Here is a 21,055-nt window from a genome sequence, read left to right as displayed (position 1 = left end):
AACTGAGGAGTTCAAGACCAGTCTGGACAACGTAGTGAAACCCCATCTTAAAAAAGAAAAAAATCAGCTGGATGCAGTGGCTCATGCCTGTAGTCCCAGCTGCTCAGGAAGCTGAGGTAGGAGGATTGTTTGAGCCCAGGAGGCAGAGGCTTCAGTGAGCCATGATCGTGCCACTACGCTCCAGCCTGGGTGACAGAACAAGACCCTATCTCAAAAAATACAAAAATTAGGGGCACATGTTCTCAGGATCTCCTGAGGGTTTAAAAAAAAAAAAGTACAAACATTAGCCAGGCGTGGTAGCCTGAGCCTGTGGTCACAACTACTCAGGAGGCTGAGGTGGGGTGACCACTTGAATTCAGGAGGCAGAGGTTGCAGTGAGTTGAGATCACACCACTGCAGTCCAGCCTGAGTGATAGAGTGAGGACCCTGTCTCAAAAATAAAAAGAGGAGTAACTTTTAGTAATAAGGTATAATTTTTTGGGTTGTGAGACAACATATTTTCTAATGATGTCACAACACCTTCAAGTTAACATTACAATCCAAGGATATATTTTATATTTTTTTCATTTTATAGAAATGCAAAAATAAGGCTGGGTGCAGTGGCTCACGCCTGTAATCCCAGCCCTTTGGGAGGCTGAGGCAGGTGGATCATGAGGTCAGGAGTTCAAGACCAGCCTGGCCAACATGATGAAACCCCATCTCTACTAAAGATACAAACAAACAAACAAACAAACTAGCTGGGCATGGTGGCATGCGCCTATAATCCCAGCTACTCGGGAGGCTGAGGCAGGAGAATCGCTTGAACCCAGGAGGCAGACGTTGCAGTGAGCTGAGATCATGCCATTGCACTCCAGCCTGGGTGACAGGGCGAAACTCCATCTCAAAAAGAAAAAAAAAGCAATGCAAAAATAGAAAAAGAGATACACCCTGCACAAGGACAGAATAAAAGTATTTCATCTTCTATATCAAATGTCCTTGTCTTTTTAAAAACATAACACTATGATCTGCCTCTCCCTTTTGCACCCACAGTCACCACCCTGATCCAATCATCTACTACCTGCATTATTTACGCCACACATTTGTATCTGCTATCACATTCAAGAGAAACAGATTTTACATTTACCAAGTGTGCCTATTTTGTGCTAGATACTATGTACTTGCTAGGTCCACTTCATTCTCGTAATACCCTCTCAAGGTATATTTCCCTCCACTTCCGCTTCACCTTGTTTTTTCTTCTTTTTCTTCTTCTTTTTTTTTTAATCAGCGATTAAGACACAAAGAAACCAAATAATTTACTTAAAGTCACACAGCCAGCAAGTGGAAAACCACAATCTAAACTGAGGTCACATGCTGTCAATGACAACAACAACAAAGTATTGCTCCTTGGCTACAGGATTTAAAAAGGGAAGATGTACCGACCGTCTACTTTGCTGTACTATCTTTCATTACCATATCTCTTAAGCCTCTCAGCAAAGATGGTGGATATTATCCCCCTTTTACAGATAAGGAAATCAAGGTTCAGGGAAATAAATCACTTTCCTGAAGTCATAGAGCCAGTAAAAGGCAGTATCAGGATTTGAACTTAGGGCTGACTTTAATATGCTGTTTCCAAAGTCCATCTATTTGCCATTTACTGTAACTTTCTAGTTTTCATATAACTTGTCTCTCATAAAAGATTATACACTTCTTAAAGATAAGAACCAGATCATGGATATTTCGTGTCCTTTATAGCATCTAGCAATGCTGGCGACATGACATAGATATACCAGCTGATCTGAACATTGTTCCATTCTCCATATCACCACAGGAGAATTTTAAAAGGACTACTTTTCTCAACTCACGTCCCTGTTGAAGATCCAATGTTTCCTTATTACCTCCCACAACGAATCCAAACTCCGTGACCTAATTCCTTTTTCTTACTTTTTAACTTAGGCATAACATATGTTAAGTGTGTAAAACACACTAACAATTCGTTTTTTAAAAACATACATATATACCCATGTAACCATCATTCACATCAATATACATAACATTTCCAGGCTCTGGAGGTTCTCTGGTCCCTTTGCTATTAAGTAACCCACAACTTCCACCAGATAACCACTATTTTTACTTTATAACCATTGATTAGTTTTGCCTGTCCTTTAACTTCGTATAAAAGTATTCATAGAACATATCTTTTGTGTCTGGCTTCCTTTGGTTGACATAATGTCTGTGAGATTCACACACATTGCTGTGTATGTGAGCAATCTGTTCTTCACTGCTGTGATTCTATCTTAAGAGAAGTAAGTTAACTTAGAGAAGAAGTTATGCTTGCCTGTCGTTTTGTTTTGTTGTTTTCCAAGATAGAACCTTCCTTTATTAAGATTTACTGTGTGTGCTATGAGCCTGAACATCTGGTCATTAAACCATCTCTCTTTTAACATTATATCCTTCTCAAGTTGGTTTCTACCACAGAAAGGAGGCACAGTATCACATAAGCAACTGTAATTGAGTTACTCTAGCCAAGGATTAATGAGCTCTGTTTGGGATTCACAGTCATTTTGCATTTGCTCAGTGCCAAGACTACAAATGACAACTTTAGGCATCTGTCATTATGAAGAAGACACTGCCACTGGTAACTATGGTCAACTCAATGACAATGAAGATGTACAGTCAGAACATACTTAGATTAGAAAGGTTTTAAAGACCTAAATGATGTGTATTTTCAACTAGTAACTACTGTTACATGTGTATCTACATGTAGTAGTGGAATCATTTCGATCAATTCTCAGTTATCCAAGGGTGGTAAATTCAGCTCAGCCAGGTTCTGGTCAAAAAAGGAGAGGCAAGGCCAGGCCCAATTAAGATGAAGATAACTAAGTGAATTTCTGTTTATTTTTAAACATATTCTAAAGATAAATACAAATGTTTACACTATAATTTGCAAAATACCTTATTATGTACTTGACTCCCTATTTAAAGTAAAAAGTGTTAAATTCCTCCTTCTCCCAAATACATAAATGAATTCTACAGTGGGTCCTTTTGTAAGACAATACTTATGCCCTTCACATATATTTTATAAATCTGAATTTTAATAAAGATATAATTAAGGCATAAGTAAGGATAAGGGTGATATTTCTTTCTTTTAGATTTTTTTTTTTTTTTTTTGAGACGGAGTCTCGCTCTGTGGCCCAGGCTGGAGTGCAGTGGCCGGATCTCAGCTCACTGCAAGCTCCGCCTCCCGGGTTCACGCCATTCTCCTGCCTCAGCCTCCCAAGTAGCTGGGACTACAGGCGCCCGCCACCACGCCCGTCTAGTTTTTTGTATTTTTTTAGTAGAGACGGGGTTTCACCGTGTTAGCCAGGATGGTCTCGATCTCCTGACCTCGTGATCCACCCGTTTCGGCCTCCCAAAGTGCTGGGATTACAGGCTTGAGCCACCGCGCCCGGCCTCTTTTAGATTTTAGTAAAACTTTGTAACTTGAGATATGTTGCATTGCTTTATACTATTTGTTTACTATATGACTATATATATATACTATTTGTACACTAATGACTATAAATTATCCAAAGTCATTAATACTTAAGTCAGTTTGTAACACTTTGTAAGGAATATCTGACTCTGAGTCAAACAACACTAGTTAATTAAATAAGCTCTCATTAAAAAAAAAAAAATGCTCCGAAGAATAATTTCCATGGTCTCTGATACTAGATTTTTTTGATAAGAGACTCTGCAGTTCTGAAATAACATCCCCTGGGCAGTGAGCTTTAGATATCCAAGTCTGCTCTCTGGTGGGCAACACCGGAGTGTCACCTGCTTCTCACAAGATCTATTTGGCATTCAGCACAAAAAAAGATACTGGACATTGAACACAAGAGATTATATTGAATTGAATAAAATAAGAGTACAACCACATCCCTCAGAATATAATTACACATTAAATTAATATTAAAACCAACAATTAGCCCATTTAGGGAAATGTATTTGTGACTTTAATTGAAATTGCTCACTTCCCATCCCAGTACTTCACATCTTTTCTCCTTTATTTTTCTCCATTGCACTTATCTTCTGACATACTATACGTCTTACACACTTGTCTTTCCCTACTAGAACATCAACTACACAAAGGTAGGTATTCTTTTCCGCATTGTTCACTGTTCAATCTCCAATGCCTAGAATAGTGTCAGGCACATATATTAAGAAATATTTACCGAACACATGCCTCCTTTTTTGTCGGGGGGGAGTGGGGGACAAAGCCTCACTCTGTCACCCAAGCTGGAATGTGGTGGCATGATCTCGGCTCGCTGCAACCTCTGCCTCCCAGGTTCAAGCGCTTCTCATGCCTCAGCCTCCCAAGTAGCAGGGATTGCATGCACGCGCCACCCACCAGGCCTGGCTAATTTTTTGTATTTTCAGTAGAGACAAGGTTTCGCCACGTTGGCCAGGCCAACGTGATCCACCTGCCTCCCAGAGTGCTGGGATTATAGGCGTGAGCTACCACGTCCAGCCCCACATCCAGCCCCGAGCACTTTTGTCATTTCAAACCAAATTTAGAACCAAACTGATAAAGGGTGTGGACTTGGAATATGGGCTTTCCAAAATGCTGGAAAGCTGAAGGCAAAGATATACATGGCTCAATGACACCTGGCAACAGATTCTGCTCTTCCTCAACTCCTTAAACGAATAATGATGTGATCCTATTAATTCTGAATCTGGTTTAAAAAGAACAGAAGCAGTCAATATTTCTAATTATTCCCTTAAATATAGATTACTGAGAAAGGTCCCCTAAAATTGTGATATGAGTCCCAGAGTATAAAGGACAGCGTGCCCAAAATTGAGCTAAATTTTTTGATTGATGGAGACCCTTCAATTATACCCTGGGGGCAGGTGTATGTCAAGGGAAGCTATGCTGAGTGCATCTGTACTTGTCTCTTGGGGCCATTTATCTTCTGATTAAGATTTTGTATCTTTAGCTAATTAAATAGGGAACTTAAACTAACCTACAACAATGTGGATTATATATAGTCCCTTTCTAGCAACCTGTAACTGGAAAAACTGCAGCTGGTGCCAGAAAGGTCCAAGCCCTATTTCCAGTTTAAATATATTTCATAAGAAGATGAGTTATAAAGAAGGGTCTTTCCTCTCAAGTCTCATTTTATAAAGGAGCTCCATTGTAACTGATCTCTAAAAATATTTTCAGGCCAGATGCAGCGGCTCATGCCTGTAATCCCAGCATGTTGGGAGGCTGAGGTGGGAGGATAACTTGAGCCTGGGAGGTTGCGGCTGCAGTGGGCTGTGATCGTAACACTGCACTCCAGCCTGGGCAACAGAGCAAGACATTATCTCAAAAAAATAAAAAAATAAATCTCTCTAATGGAGAGATCTGTTTATCTTAAACAACCTGCTGAAGTACAACACGGTAAAAGAAGCCGAATCAGGAGAGAAAGGTAAAAGAATGAGACATGAAATAAGGGGAAAGAAAGTGTAGATCCCAATTTAAAGACAAATGATACTGGACTTAGTTAATTCCCATACCCATGACAGACATCAAATGAGAGGAAGAAGGAAAGATGCAGCAGTTGAGAGTCAGGCATAAATCTTAGAAGCATGAGAACCTGAAACAGTTTTTTAAGGCAGCTACAGGCAGACACAGAAAAAAGGAGAGGTTAGAATAGTAAGGTAGTTCGAAGATGACAACCAAACTACTTGAAAGATAGCAAAACTTCATATAACTCTTCTGCTCAAAAATCTTCCTGACTTCTCATTGCCTATCGAATTGGGGCAAACTCTCATGCTCGTACTCTAAGTTCTTACTATCTATGTCTAATGTTACCTTTCCACTGTTAAGGCTAAAAGATTTCAGTGCTTGAAACCACCGCAGAAAAGACAGAATCTTAAGTATTCATTTGTATTTGAAATACTGGGTTGTTGAGAAAGTAGTACAGTAAAGTCTAAAGCACTGTAAAAATATTAGTTACTTCTATTATATAAAATGCAAAGCCCTACAATCATTTACCCCAACTTATTTTTTAAGAGACAGGGTGTCACTCTGTCGCCCAGACTGGAGTGCAGGGGTACAATCATAGCTCACTGCACTCACTGCAACCTTGAACTCCTGGGCTCAAGTGATCCTCTCGCCTCAGGCTACCATGTAGCTAAGATTACAGGCACGCACCAACACATCCAGCTAATTTTTTCATTTTTTTGTAGAGATGGGGTCTCTCTGTGTTGGCCAAGCTGGTCTCAAGTTCCTGTGCTCAAGTGATCCTCCTGCCTTGGCCTCCCAAGGCAGATATGAGCCACCGTGCACAGCCTACCCTAGCTTTTTTTAGTTTTACTGATGGAGAAAATAGTCTCAAGGGTAAAATAACCTATTGATCAAAGAATAGAATGGTCACGAGAACACTAAAGTAGTCACAGAAAACAGCTCAACTCTGAAAAAAGGTTTAGTGCCGTGGGTCAATGAGCCAGTTATAGGAGAGGAGTAAGGAACCTACCTTAGTGATTATTTATTCACAGAGGAAGAGGAGAAGGGAAGACAGCTCTCTACTGCTTTCTGGTAGGGAATGAAAGAAGGGCAAAATTTTGTTTTTTTTTTTTTTTTTTTTTGAGACTGAGTCTCGCTCTGTCGCCCAGTCTGGAATGCAGTGGCGCAACCTCGGCTCACTGCAAGCTCCGCCTCCCGGGTTCATGCCATTCTCCTGCCTCAGCCTCTCAGCCTCCCGAGTACCTGGAACTACAGGCGCCCGCCACCACGCCTGGCTAATTTTTTGTATTTTTAGTAGAGACGGGGTTTCACCGTGTTAGCCAGGATGGTCTCGATCTCCTGACCTCGTGATCCGCCCGCCTTGGCCTCTCAAAGTGCTGGGATTACAGGGGTGAGCCACTGCGCCTGGCCTTTTTTTTTTTTTTTAAAGTAAAACACCTAAGCTTGCAAAAGCAGGCAAAAAAGCAGATGCCTTCTGGAGGCATTAAATATGTTTTCGGGCACATAAAGACATAAAAAGGTACACTTTAAAAGTACAGGCACTTCTGTGATGTTAAAGGGAATGAACTCATATAGATGATAATAGTTAAATGATCTTGAGAGTACTTCTAGAGGTGTTTATATCAAAGAAAGAAACAGAAATGTGGACTATCTGGCCCCACCTCACACCTACTGAATCAATCTGCATCTTAACAAGATCCCAAGGTGATTCATGTGCACATTAAAGTCTGATGGCACTACTTTAGACCACATCTACTCTTTCTCTCTTCCAAAACCTTGCTTCTTCAATTATTATTTCTCTCATTCACACCTGCTATCCTTTTCTACACATTGGTTCCCTCACACTGCCCTAATTGCCAAAAAGCCTTCTTTCCTATCTGTAAGTCCACCCTTCAAGATCCCAGGACGTTATCCCAATACTTTTCCTCGTCCTCCACATCCAATTCATCAGCAAGTCCCAAAAGCTTCACTTCCAAAATAATACCCTGAAAAATTTTTTGTTTCTGAGATGGGGTCTCGCTCTGTCACTCAAGCTGGAGTGCAGTGGTGACAATCATAGCTCACTGCAGCCTGGAACCCCTGGGCACAAGTGATCCTCCCACCTCAGCCTCCTTCTAGCATATGCCACCACATCTGAACATTTTATATATTTGATGTTAAACATATATTTTTTAATCAAAGATGTCTTTAAAATAAAAATACAGATAACTAGGTTCTATTCTCAGGGAAATTGACTTTGTGGGTCTGGGACAAGTTAGGCCTATATATTGTTTTTAATAGCTGAGAGCCACTGCTATAGAATTTCCTAAGTCAATCATAATGGCTTCTTTTCCCTTTTTGTGGTACCGACAAATATTGTTTTTGGTCTTTGATTGATTGATTGATTTTAGAAATGAGGTCTCACTGTGTTGTCCAGGTAGCACTTGAACTCCTGGGCATGTGGACTCAAGTGATCTGCCTTAGCCCCCCAAGTAGCTGGCACTACAAGTGAGAATTCTTTTTGTTACAAAACAAAAAATTGACAAGTGTTACCACCATGCCTGGCTATGCTTTGCTTTTTAACAAAGTTTTTTGTTTTGTTTTGTTTTTGAGACAGAGCCTTGCTCTGGCACCCAGGCTGGAGTGCAGTGGCACAATCTTGGTCTCTGCCACATGCGGGGTTCCAGTGATTCTCATGTCTCAGCTGCCCAAGCAGCTGGCATTATAGGCGTGCACCACCACACCCAGGCATTTTTTTCATATTTTAGTAGAGACGGGGTTTTGCCACGTTGGCCAGGCTGTTCTTGAACTCCTGGCCTCAAGTGATCCACCTGCCTCGACCTCCCAAAGTGCTGGGATTATAGGCATGAGCCACTGCGCCCAACTGAGAATACATTAATAATCTTAAGGGGATCTGCAGGCTAAAAAAATGGACACTGAGATAACATTGCAATAGAGGTAACCACACATCTCCAAAACAAATCTGCCTTGCCTGTCATCTCAACAAGCAGTCTATACCTCACTTCTCAGTAAGAATGCCTTTAGCATAAACACATTTTATTCAAAGCTATCTGAGCTTCATGGTTGTTGATTAAGTCATCATTTTGACTTGCCTACAAGGTTACACAAATCATAGGTACTAATTTGTGGCTTTAAAACTGCAGCTAGATTCTTCATTACCAAAGAGTCAGGTTCAATGAAAAGGAGTCATCTGGGGGATTGTAAAAATTTTAAAACCTTATATACAGGGCCATGCATGGTGGCTCACACTTTATAATACATGCAATCTTTGGGAGGCTGAGGTGGGAGGATTGCTTGAGCCCAGCTGGTGGAGATAGGCCTGGGAAACATAGTGAGACTGAATCTCTACACAATTTTTTAATAAATGAGCTGGGCATGGTGGCATGCACCTGTAGTCCCAGCTGCCTGGGTGGCTGAAGCAGCACTTGAGCCCAGGAGTTGAAGGTAATAGTAAGCTATGTTTGCGCCTCTGCACTCCAGCCTGGGCAACAAAGTGAGCTCTGTCACTAAGCGGGAAGAAACCCTTACACATAGAATTCTGTAGTAAATAGTTTAGGCAGAATCATTAAGTAAATAATCCTATAAAACACTCATACTCAGGACTTGGTAAAGTTGGATGTTACTATTTCTCTGAGGCAGGAGTAGGGGAGGAAAAAAATATGTGAAACATATCTGCCCTAATTCTTATCAGCCAATTACCATGCTCTACAAATGATGAAGACATCAATCTTAGACACATCATTAGTTCAAAGATCATTAAAGCAAACATCAAAGGCCAAAAGGATGCTTATGATCTACAGCAAGTATTATCTAGGCCCTTTTCCCTAACTGTTTGCAGAACCTTCATTCCTACTATGACCCCATCTTTTTTTTTTTTTTTTTTGAGATGGAGTCTCATTCTGTTGCCAGGCTGGAATGCAGTGGCATGATCTCGGCTCACTGCAATCTCCGCCTCCTCGGTTCAAGTGATTCCCGCCTCAACCTCCCAAGTAGCTGGGACTACAGGCGCACACCACCACACCTGGCTAATTTTTTGTATTTTAGTAGAGACGGGATTTCACCATGTTGGCCAGGATGGTCTTGATCTCCTGACCCTGTGATCCACCCGCCTCGGCCTCCCAAAGTGCTGAGATTGCAAGCGTGAGCCACTGTGCCTGGCCCCCACCATCTTAATCTAACCCTAAATAAAGGCAAATTATGTAGCAGATGTAGCCTCTGCAAGACAGATTCCCCAAAAATCCAATAAGGAAAATATTTCAGATCCTGAACTGAATCTCAGACAGGTTTACCTAGGATCACAGACTGTTAAGTAAAAGAGTCAGAATTTAAACCCATGTATGTCTGACTCCAAAGCCTATTTTTTTCCTACTATACTAAGATGCCTCTCTTCCATAAGAATTTAAGAGATAAAAATGATATTATTTAAATCCATTTGGTAAATGAAATTTCTGCATTCATCCACTCAACAAATATTTAAGAAACAGCTATTGTGTCAAGCACTAGGCTAGACATGTTAAACATGAACGGAGTCTTTAGAGCTTAAGGAACTTGTCCCAGGATATATGGCTATTAAGTAATGAGAAGACTAGAACTCAGATAGCCCGACTTCAGAGATTACACCCTCCACTACTCCACTATGCTGCATCTCTAAAATTTAAAGGAAAACAGGAATGAAGCATTAGTGTTTTCCATCGCAGTGGAAAAAAGTAGGCCATTTTAACTCCATACAGTCTTGAAACAAAGCCTAATTAAGGGCCCACTGGCTGACAAACGGATACATTTATTCTTTCCTCAAACCAATTTCAGTTTTATGCGTATTCATTCTGGACATGGATAGTATTAATAATAAAGATTCTTAACTGTCTTGATCATAAATAGTATTACCACCATATATTTTAGTGCTTTTTACATTTTCCAAAATGTTTTTACATACATTATTTTAACAAATAAAACCATCAATAGCTCCCTGTCTTTATTTCTACAGAAAGAAGCCAAATATTCTGGTATCTATCTAACATCCCTTACATCTCTGCCTTTCTAGCTTAATTTGCTACCCATCACACTGACAAAAGTTATGTTTCAGCCACACGATTCCCTGAAGGTTCTATCTTTGTTCATGGCACTGTTCATACAATTCCTTTTGCCTAGAATGGTCTTGTTATCTACCTGGTAAATTGTGACTACTCTTTCAAGAGCTATCTTCCCTATGAAACCTTCAGCTCACTGAGCTAGTCACTTCCTCCTCTATGACCACCAAATCAGTTTTACACATCTAGCATAGGATTTATTCTAATTAGAGATGTGTTTTTCCCAAGAGACTGAGCTCTTTAAGAGCAGTGACTATGTCTTTCTCATCTTTTTCCTCAGTGCCAAACTCATAGAAGGTATTTAGTATTTATGAAATGATAAAAGAATGATTATACAGACCACTAAACTAGGCATTAGAAAACCTAAGTCCAAGTCCTATACTTTTATAAAAGGCAAAGTAAGTTTTAATTTCAGTTTTTTCAGTGTAAAATAAGTAATTTTCAATTCAATTAAACATTCATTGCCATGACTAAAGCTTCCTAATCATTAGTTTAACAGATGGGAATATTCTGAGAGTTCTTTAGAAGGGTCACAAAAAAATCCAAATTTTGTTATTACCTCCTCCATCATGACATCCTGTGTGGCTGAGATTTCTCCTTTGGTTGCTCCACTGTGTACCAGGTTCCGTAGTCGTATACAGAATTCTCTCATCTATGACAGAAACTTATTTAGCACTCCAATAGTTACCCAAATTCAATTGTAAATGAGTCTCATAGACCAACGCAAGTTCTATTTTGAAGTATAACTCAGGCCAGACCCATGGCAAAGTTCATAAAGGCAAATGTGTTTTTCTTCAACTTGTCCACTTAAACACATAGCTAAAAATGCTTTCCATAAGGAGCAAAGGCATAAATTATTCCTCCAAAATACTAGATGGAACTGCTCCTGTTCTGCAAACATCATATAAAGATGTTTTATGTGTCTGGGCATGGGGAAAACACGTGATTACATAATGCCTATCACTCAGAAAAAGCAGGAGACAAGATAATTATGCCACTATGTTACTCTAGTAGATTTTTACTTAGGATTTCAATAGCTGTCCATTTTTCCTTCTCTGCCAACTGACTATGACTATGGTTATGCCAGCCCCCAATAAATTTTCATTTTTTCACTAAGATAAAGGTGAGTCTGAAATTTAACCACAGTGCTAAAGAAGACATTGCTCTCACTTCAAATGGAATCAAATGCTATATTATTAATGATCTTTTAGCCTTTGGACAAAAATCCCCAGCGTTTCCAGGGTGGAAAATAGCCCACTTCTAACGTTGGGGAGACACACCTATAGTTTATTTTAAAATGTAATCTTTCTCCCAGGGAGATGAAAAATCCAATTTTGGCCTCATGGATTAGGACAGCAGATTCTGGCAACTCCCAGTTCTCAAAAACAAGGCCTGGCTAGCAAAGCAGCATCCCTGCAGGAATTATAATTCTCCTCGGGAAAACTGGTTATGTAGAGAAGACACAATGATTCATTAAGATAACTGAAGCAAATAAAAAGCAGTTCAATAACTACAACAACTCTTTAGTGGGTGGATAAACCACATTGATGTGGTCTGGGGAAGTCTCAGAACACAGCACACTCTTTAAGGGAACCTTGCGAATAGTTCTTTTGGTTTTACTAGCACATAAAGCAGTCCTAGCCCACCTCCACTAGAACCAAGTGAGAGACACAGCATCCTGAGTGCTTGCAGCCAGTATTAATTGGACATGGGACTTTATTTCCTAACTATCCCCCTAAGAAGACATTAACATCAACGGAAATAAAAGTGGAAGTTTTTTAAAAGCAAAACCCTCTAATATTAATTATTTTAAAGTTATTACATAGTTACATTGCTTATGACAGACATTGACATCAGTAGTTATCTTGTACACAAACGGTATACACTGAAATACCCAGGAACCCCTTCTAAAAAATAAGTTTTAAAGAAAGTACACTAAACTCAATCCAACCCTGCTTCATATATTGTACCTTGTGATTCAGAATATCATTCATCCTTCTGGTTGCCTCTGTTGTATAAGATTCAGGAAAGCATTTCTTAGGGATAACACCATATTTTCTAAAAGAAAACAAATTCCAGTGTTAAATAAGGTAAAAGATTAGAAACCCTGGCAAAATAGTGATTGTTTCAAAAAATAGGCCATATTTTGCTGGCTTAATTCAGAAAATCTTATACTTCATATTATTAAGCAGGGTTTTTTTTTATTTTGTTTTTTAAATAGAGTTTTGCTCTGTCACTCAGACTGGAGTGCTGTGACACAATCCTGGCCCACTGCAGCCTTGAACTCCCAGGCTTGGCCTCCTGAGTAGCACAACTATGGCGCATGATACCATGTGCAGCTAATTTTTTTATTTTCTGTAGAGACAGGGTCCCACTATGTTACCCAGGCTGGTACTGAACTCCTGGGCTTGAGCAATCCTCCTGCCCTGGTCTCCCAAAGTGCTAGGATTACATGCCTGAGCCACCTCACTCAGCCTAAGTAGGTTTTTAATGTGCATATTTATCTGTCTATGTTAGAATTAATTCTATTCTTTTTATCTACTATACTTTGTCACTTCTCAGACTTTTGGTCAAGATGAAGTGTATCTATCATACTTTTGTGAAGTGCTCAGCATGATGAGATTTCCCCAAAAGATGTTTTGAAGACATTTTAAAACAGCTACAGTTTTCAGGTGTTTCCTGATTACATCAATGGAGAAGAAAACAATTTTTTCATGGAAAATTAGTTCTACTTAATACTACCTTTTCTTCTCCAACCCATCCTTCACAGTAGCTCTCTCCTTACTCCTCATTTAAGAAAGGCACTTTACAGGTGAGAATGTGAACTAAAGGTTCTTAGAAATAATGATATATCCTTCTTGGAGACCAATTCTACTCTGTACATAACCATCAAAGAAATGGCCAATGTCTAACTACAGGCTTACTTAATCACGCTGAGTTTCAGTTCCATTAAAGAAAGAACTTTTACCAACAATATTGACAAGCATATCCCATTGGCCACCATCATTTGCAGGGTTCATAAGCAAAAACTGCACCAGCCTCCCATCCTCAGGCTCCTTTCTCTGGGCTGTGTCCACAAAAGCGTTCAAGAAGAAATAACAGCGCTCAACCTAAAGAATAAAGAAAGTTAAATAAAATTAAAAGAAAAAAGAGTTAGTAATTTTATTGGCATTATCAACAGAATGGGAGTCTTGGAATTACCATGGAATCAACATAATAGTTTTTTGTTTTATTTTTAAAAACATGAACCCTTCACGAATTTACATGTCATCCTTGTATAGAGGTCTTGCTAATCTTTTCTGTTATCACTCCAGTCTGGGTATCTGTGATGCTGAAACAAGCACCATAAGTATTTGTAAACTAAAATTGGTAAATAAACATCAGTATCTGACTTCATCAGAACATGTGAAGTTTCTTATACCTGTGTATGTATTCCAATATATTGTATATATGTGTACAGTGTTTACATTTCAATGCTACAGCAAAACCTGATATCTAAAGTCTTTAATCAATAGACATTTAATGAGCACCTATGGAATATATATTTTGTTTATTTATTTATTTATTTATAGACAGAGTCATGCTCTGTTGCCTAGACTGGAGTGCCGTGGTACAATCTCACTGCAGCCTCAACCTCCTGGGCTCAAGCAATCCTCCCACCTCAGCCTCCTGAGTAGCTGGGGGGACAGGTGTGCACCACCACACCTGGCTAATTTTTGTATTTTTTGTAGAGACGGGGTTTTGCCACGTCCAGACTGGTCTCGAATTCCTGGGCTCAAGCAATCCTCTCACTTCAGCCTCCCAAAGTGCTGGGATTACAAGCATGAGACACCAAACCAGGTCAGTAATATACATTTTGAAGATTAGGAAATGGAATATGGCCAGGAGTGGTGGCTCACACCTGTAATCCCAGCACTTTGGGAGGCCAAGGCAGGCAGATCACTTGAGGTCAGGAGTTCGAGACCAGTCTGGCCAACATGGTGAAATGCCCTGTCTCTACTAAAAATACAAAAATTAGCTGGGCATGGTGGCATGTGCCTGTGATTCCAGCTACTTGGGAGGCTGAGTTGAGAGGAGAGCTTGAACCCAGGAGGCAGAGGTTATGGTGAGCTGAGATTGTGCTACAGCCCTCTAGCCCAGGTGGCAGGGTGAGACGGTCTCAAAAAATAAATAAATAAATAAATAAATAAACAATGAAATAACATTATTTACTGTTTTTCAGACAAGTACTTGAGAAGGGAAATTAGGTCCTAGAAAAGAACAAATAACCTAAAAGACATTAAAAGGGAGATACACTGAATTGAATATTGAATATAAAATTTAAAATTTTAAATAGACAAGCAAGTAAGATGAGTCAGTAAACTTATTTCATTGCAAAAAATAGCCACCTACCAACCAAAAACAGTTCTTGCCTTTGAAACAGTCAACTTTTGATACTCTGGAAGTCAGAATAAAAGGTGTCTCACCCATTATGAAAGCGCAGGGTATAAATGGAAAAGCAACAAATGAAGAGGCAGTCCCTACCAAGGCTGAAATCAATACGAAAAGAATCTTGCCAGATCCGTCCCATACCTTGTCCCAAAAAAAGAGGTAAGATTGACTAAACTCAAATTCTTCAATATTTAATTTTTTCATGAATGGAAGCCTCATAACATTCAGACAAGAAAAGATCCAGCATCGCCCTGAAACAAGAAAGCATATCAAGAAATTATGAGGGTTCACATCGACTGCACTGCTCCAACTGTTATTTCCCACCAATGAACTCACGACAAGATCTGGACAATTCAGAAAGAGTAAATCAGAAAGAGCAGAAAAATTAAAAACAAAACAAAACAAGAAAGGTGGCGATTATTATTAGCAATATATATGCAAAGGTTTAATATCTTTAACACAAAAACATTCTTTACATATCAAATAAAGAATCCATTACATATCACCCAAGAAAATCACATTAGAAAAAGAAACATTGCTAGAAAACTGTGAACAGAGACCACAAATAGATCATTCAGTGGCCAAAAAAGATAAAAACTGACAAAGAAGCAGTTTGAAAAGTTAATGATAAGATACCTGTTAAGTGGGGAAAGACCATTTCTTTTATTTCATTTGGGGAAATAAGCATCACTATCAATCTGGATAGGAATCTAAATAGGTATAAAATACCTGAATGCAATTTGGCAATACCTAGCAAAAGCTTTAAAAAGCCCCTACCCATCCGGCGGTGGCTCATGCCTGTAATCCCAGCACTCTGGGAGGCCGAGGCGGGTGGATCACCTGAGGTCAGGAGTTCGAGATCAGCCTGGCCAACATAGTGAAACCCTGTCTCTACTAAAAATACAAAAATTAGCCGGGCATGGTGGCGAGCACCTGTAATCCCAGCTACTTAGGAGGCTGAGGCAGGAGAATCACTTGAACCCAGGAAGCAGATGTTGCAGTGAGCCAAGATGGTGCCACTGTACTCCAGGCTGGGTGATAGAGGGAGACTCTGTCTCAAAAAATAAATAAAAAATAAAAAGTCCCTACCCTTTAATCTGGAATATGTATCCCAATATGCTTCCATATAGGGTGAGTATATGCTTCGGTATAGGCTGACCTTAACGTAAGTCAATACTCCATTCTCCCAGTGGTAAGTCAAAAAAGTGGAGATATTTCCCTAACTGGATTTTATAAACACTTCAAAATACATATGAGTAGTAAACTGTCTACCCATAATATTTTAATAAATTTTTTTTAGGAGACAGAGTCTCACTCTGTCACTCAGGCCGGAGTGCAGTGGTGCAATCTCATATCGCTGCAAACTTCGCCTCCTGATTCTCGTGTCTCAGCCTCCTGAATAGCTGGAATTACAGATGCGTGCCACCACACCCACCTAATTTCTGTACTTTTAGTAGAGCCAGGGTTTTGCCATGTTGGCAAGGTTGGTCTCGAACTCCTGACCTCAAGTGATCCATCTGCCTCAGTCTCCCACAGTGCTAGGATTACAGGCACGAGCCACAGCACCCGGCCAATATTTTATAAATTTAAATATATACTTAAAATCATGTTAACATAAATTGATTTAGAAGTACTATTTTTCCCACTTCACATTTCATTTCCACACTGATTCATACTCTTCACATGTCCTAGCCATCAGTGTCTGTGCCATCATTAGATCCATTCTTTCAGTCAGCACACGTCATCTCCCTTCCTTACACATTTGAGTCAATGTTTTGAATCCATGCATGATGCTGTCCCTGAAAATTCTATGCCAAGCATCCACTATACAATCAGATTCTTCATTTGTCCTGTATGTGTATAATCACAAACTCCATGTCACCACTTCCTGTTCTGACTTAAATGATCTTTAAAAGGTCTATTTACAATGATATGCAACATCAATTTATTCAAATTTGTCGCCTTTTAAAAAAAGCTGATTCAATCAAAGGATCTCTGTAAGCATGCAAAAGTAGTATGCATCTGAGGTTTTTCAGAGTAATGTCTTCTCCAAATTGTACTCTACTTCAAAATAAATTAACTGAGAGCGCCCATTAGAAAAATCCTTTAAGGTCTTAAATATAGGCAAATTATCTCTTTTCTGAAGGAAAATTCTGAGGGAAAAACTTTGACTTGTATTGGGTATAATTTTTTTTACTAATATGAAAATATGTTTATAATATATTGGTAAGTGAAAAAGATAGGTAGCTTACATAACAATGCATAAGGTATCAACCCACATTACACACACATACACACACACAGACCTGACAAATATACAGGAAAAATATTCACTTGGTATTTGCAAATATTCTACATTGAACAAAAATAATTTTGTAACAAGAAGAAAACTCTAGTTAACTACAGTGTTTTTTGAAAGTCACTAGTGCCTTACTATTAGTTACTCTTTACCTTAGATTTACCTGTACGTCACCTCTCTTCTATATGCTATATATTTCTAGTAGAACGGATCTGGATGCACTGGTGATGTGAAAACTGCATGAAAATAAACTACATAGCTCACATGCTATTTGGATCTTTTGTATATAAAAGTGACACTGCAAAATGTGTAAGACCTGACCTGTTCCCTAACAGGTCACTGCAATCTAAACTATGTAGGACCACTGTGACATTACTAACTGGATCATCTGTAGCCTGAGAGTCCATACCACTCCAAGTACTTTCTTCTAGAGCAAAACATTAATTATTGTAGGGTCTTGATTTTTTCCTTAACATTTAAAAAATCAACTTTATTCAGGTAAAATGTACATACAATAAAATGTACTCAAGTTAAATGTGTGCTTTGTGAGTTCTGACCGACTCTAAACAAGCAATGATGTGCTTCCTGACCATATAGACAGACTGGGGGTCGTTTTCAAGTAGATAAAGACTTTAAAAAAATCCTTTTAGTACAATTTTGTTGTGAGAATATGCTCCTTATTTAGATGGTTGGATATCTAATCTTTCACTATACCTGTTTTTTTCTGAGAGTGGTGCTAGAAAGCAGATAGCAAAACGACACTTCTTGACTAGTAAGGCATGAGAACAGAACTTTTTTCTGTATTACAAATTGATCTACTGGTGGGAACTGGGCCCATCAGCACATCAGCTTCAACTGTAACCAAGAAGCAAATTTAAAAGTAACATCTGATGACATTTTAACGTAATTACATTGTATCTTTTCTATTTCATAGTATAGGGCCTTCAGGACATTTCTGGTGAGTCCTCCAAGGATATGAACCTTTTCACATATTCTGTTTTGTGACCAAAACCATGCATCTCCAAGACATGGGCTACAAACCACAAAACATAGGAACATAATATAGTCAATTACACTCAAATGTATACTCGTGGACATGTCACTTTAGTACTCTAACAACATGTGCTAACAAGCCACAGAATACCAAAACAAACCACATGGGTAATGTTCTTAGACCTGCCTGTACCTGTGCCTCACTCTCTAAGAATTTACAACCAGTTCTTTCAGTACGAATTTAAGACCACTCTTAAGTAAGACACCAAAATGGGACGCTGTCAAGAAGGTCAAGGAAAGCATGGGAGAAGTTGAAGCCCACACCTGAGCTCTTCTGGTTGGTGACTGGCTTGCCCTCCTGGGACACCGCGTGCTGGAACACATGTTGCGCGCGCTGCACGGTGGCCCGCTTCAGACAGATGTCCAGCAGGTCGTGGGTGGTCCCGACATTCTGGGCAAGTACGAACTGGGAGTCGGAATTCAGTTTCTGTATCAGAGCAGCTACCTTCTCCGAATTCAGTCCTGTTGGGAGACCAAACGGGATTTTAACGCCAAAAAGAAGGGGAAGAGGGCTGATCTGGGGCTCCCGCGTCCCGGATCTAACTTCGTAGGCGCATCCTGGGGTGCCCGCTGCAGCGGGGAAGCCCATGAGCTGCATCCTCCTCCAAGGCGCTGTCTCCCTCCCAGGCCGCTCCAGCCCGCCCCGAAAGCTCCCTCCCCGCCATCGCCCAGGGTCCCAGCCCCCGGCCTTCCCCGCCGCCGGGCCTCACGGGGACCGCGGAGCTCCTCCAGAGAGGACCGCGGCGGGGCCTCGGCGGGGGACGGCGGCACCTCACCCGCGCTGCTCATGGCGCCCACGCTGCCCGGCGGGGTAACAGTAGCTTCCAGTGTCCTCGGGCGAGCGCCGGGGCTGCGCTGCGGCTCCCTGCCTAAAGCGCCGGACCTGCCTCTCGCACCCGGAGCGCCGGAAAAAGGAAACCGGCCTGGCGGTAGCGGCGGGGAGGCTGAGGCCGGGAGAAACGGGGTCCGCGGAGGGACAAAACTCCCCCCTCGCGTTGCTGACTCAGCGCTGTCGGGGCTGGCCCCGCCCGGGGGAGGGCCGACGGGGGCGGCCTCGCTGACGCGCTGGGTCAGCCAGTGCCCGGGGCCCGAGGCCGCGCCTGCCCCCCGCGCACTACCGCGCAGTTGCTCTGCGAGGCAAGGCGGTGCCGGAGCCTTCGCCCCCGGGTTCCCGCCTCCGGGCAGCGCGGGCGCCGTCTCGGTATCAGGCCGGCTCCGAGGAGGAAGGCTGACGTGTTCCCTACGGGCCCAGACCCCAAGTACTCTAGCATCGGGAAATCGTCCCCAGGAATCCTTGTGAGAAGCCAAAAGGGAGCTCGAGGCGTGAGGGAGGAGCTGAGAGGTCCCATAATTAAGCATCAGGCTTAGGACGGGTCACAAGGAATGCACCCGAAGGCTCTTCCTATAGGCCTCGTTTGCTGACCAATCACTGCATTCTCAATGGCAACTGGTTGCTTGGATTCTCGTCAGAAGCAAATAGTTGTCTTTGAGGGGAAATTGGAACCAAGCTCTTTCCCACCCACTCCAAAGCTATTACCAGAGTTCTACAAATAGACATCTGCTCATTTCAAGAACGCTACCCATTTGGTCTTCACGGAGTTCACGAGTGTCTCCTGTATAGTCCAGCACTGTATAGTCCAGCATGTCCCGTTGGGTTTAACCCGGGAGAATGACAGGCTAGCCTTATGCCTCAATGTTGTTTTGCCGAGTTCTCTACAAAACTAACTGATGCTCCCCCTCTAGGCTTTCAAGATAACAGTTTCCCAAAGTTTTGAGATTGTAAAAACCTTGTTTTTGTTGATTGCGTTTTTCATGCCCTGAAATCTCAGCCTTTAGTAAGATGTTGGGATAGAACCCAGAAAAGGTAAAACAAAAGCACTGAAACCCTGTATCTGCTATTCAAAACAATAGGGTTTTGTGTGTGTGTGTGGAACCTAGAATCTAGGTCTTCTTAGGTTGAAAATCATCGCAGTTCTAAGGAACTCTGATATCTGGAAAAATCCATACTGAGGCACCAGTCATTCGAGAAAGCACAGTTTCTATGTCCCTAGAGAGACTCAGCTAAAAACTGGGGCTATAACATAGCAACTCTTTTAAGTGGGCCCATCAACCATCATATTCTGAGGTTCTTTCAATATCTGAAAAAGAAGAGGCTGAAAATTATACAGAAAGAAATCACTGGTCTTTTCACAAAATGATGTTCAAGCATCCTGTCCAATTCAAATAAATTTTTATTCAATATCTAACATGTACTAGGCACTGGACAAACTACTGATGACATAGAGACGTACAAAACTTAATCTTGCCCTTAAGAAGCTCAGTGTAGTAGGAAAGAAATGCAAAACAACTTTTAGACTCTCTGTAGTAGCATACCACTAGCGTTGTAGACTGTAGAAGCAATGAGGAGAGCACCATCAATTAGGGCCAAAGGGTGCCTGAAAATAGAAGTAACAAGAGAGCATGATTTTGAAGAGTGGATGAGATTTTTACAAGTCAAAGAACAGGAGAAGGGCATTCAAGGCACCAGCGAAGGCACAGAGAATAAAATCATGTTCGAGAAAGGGTGCATCATAATCAGATGTGGCTAAGAGCAAGGCATGTGTTGGGAGCAGAGGCAAGGTGTAGGACTGGAAAAGTGTGAGTTTGGGCCAAGATATAAAGGGTTTTATGTGCAATGCCTGAGCATGTGGACTTTATCTTATGGTTAATTAGAAGACA

The 21,055-nt window shown here is 40.9% G+C and overlaps 1 protein-coding gene across 1 annotated transcript in view; it reads right to left on the bottom strand.

Moving 5' to 3' along the window:
- BLMH (bleomycin hydrolase) overlaps positions 1–19,647 on the bottom strand; it is a 47,480-nt gene extending 27,833 nt beyond the window's left edge. The window contains exons 1-6 of the mRNA XM_017855068.1: positions 19,114–19,647; positions 18,602–18,799; positions 15,127–15,236; positions 13,489–13,664; positions 12,525–12,612; positions 11,114–11,206 (exon numbers count right to left, since the gene is read on the bottom strand). Of these exons, the coding sequence (XP_017710557.1) occupies positions 11,114–11,206; positions 12,525–12,612; positions 13,489–13,664; positions 15,127–15,236; positions 18,602–18,799; positions 19,114–19,126 (678 nt within the window). The 5' untranslated portion in view covers positions 19,127–19,647. The remainder of the gene's footprint in view (positions 1–11,113; positions 11,207–12,524; positions 12,613–13,488; positions 13,665–15,126; positions 15,237–18,601; positions 18,800–19,113) is intronic.
- Between the last annotated feature and the right edge of the window lie 1,408 nt (positions 19,648–21,055).

The sequence above is a fragment of the Rhinopithecus bieti genome, unplaced genomic scaffold (genome assembly GCF_001698545.2).
Source record: "Rhinopithecus bieti isolate Rb0 unplaced genomic scaffold, ASM169854v2 scaffold_38691, whole genome shotgun sequence".
In the NCBI taxonomy this organism is placed as follows: domain Eukaryota; kingdom Metazoa; phylum Chordata; class Mammalia; order Primates; family Cercopithecidae; genus Rhinopithecus; species Rhinopithecus bieti.
The sequence above is the reverse complement of the archived record's forward strand: the minus strand, read 5'-3'. Positions and strand labels throughout refer to the sequence as shown.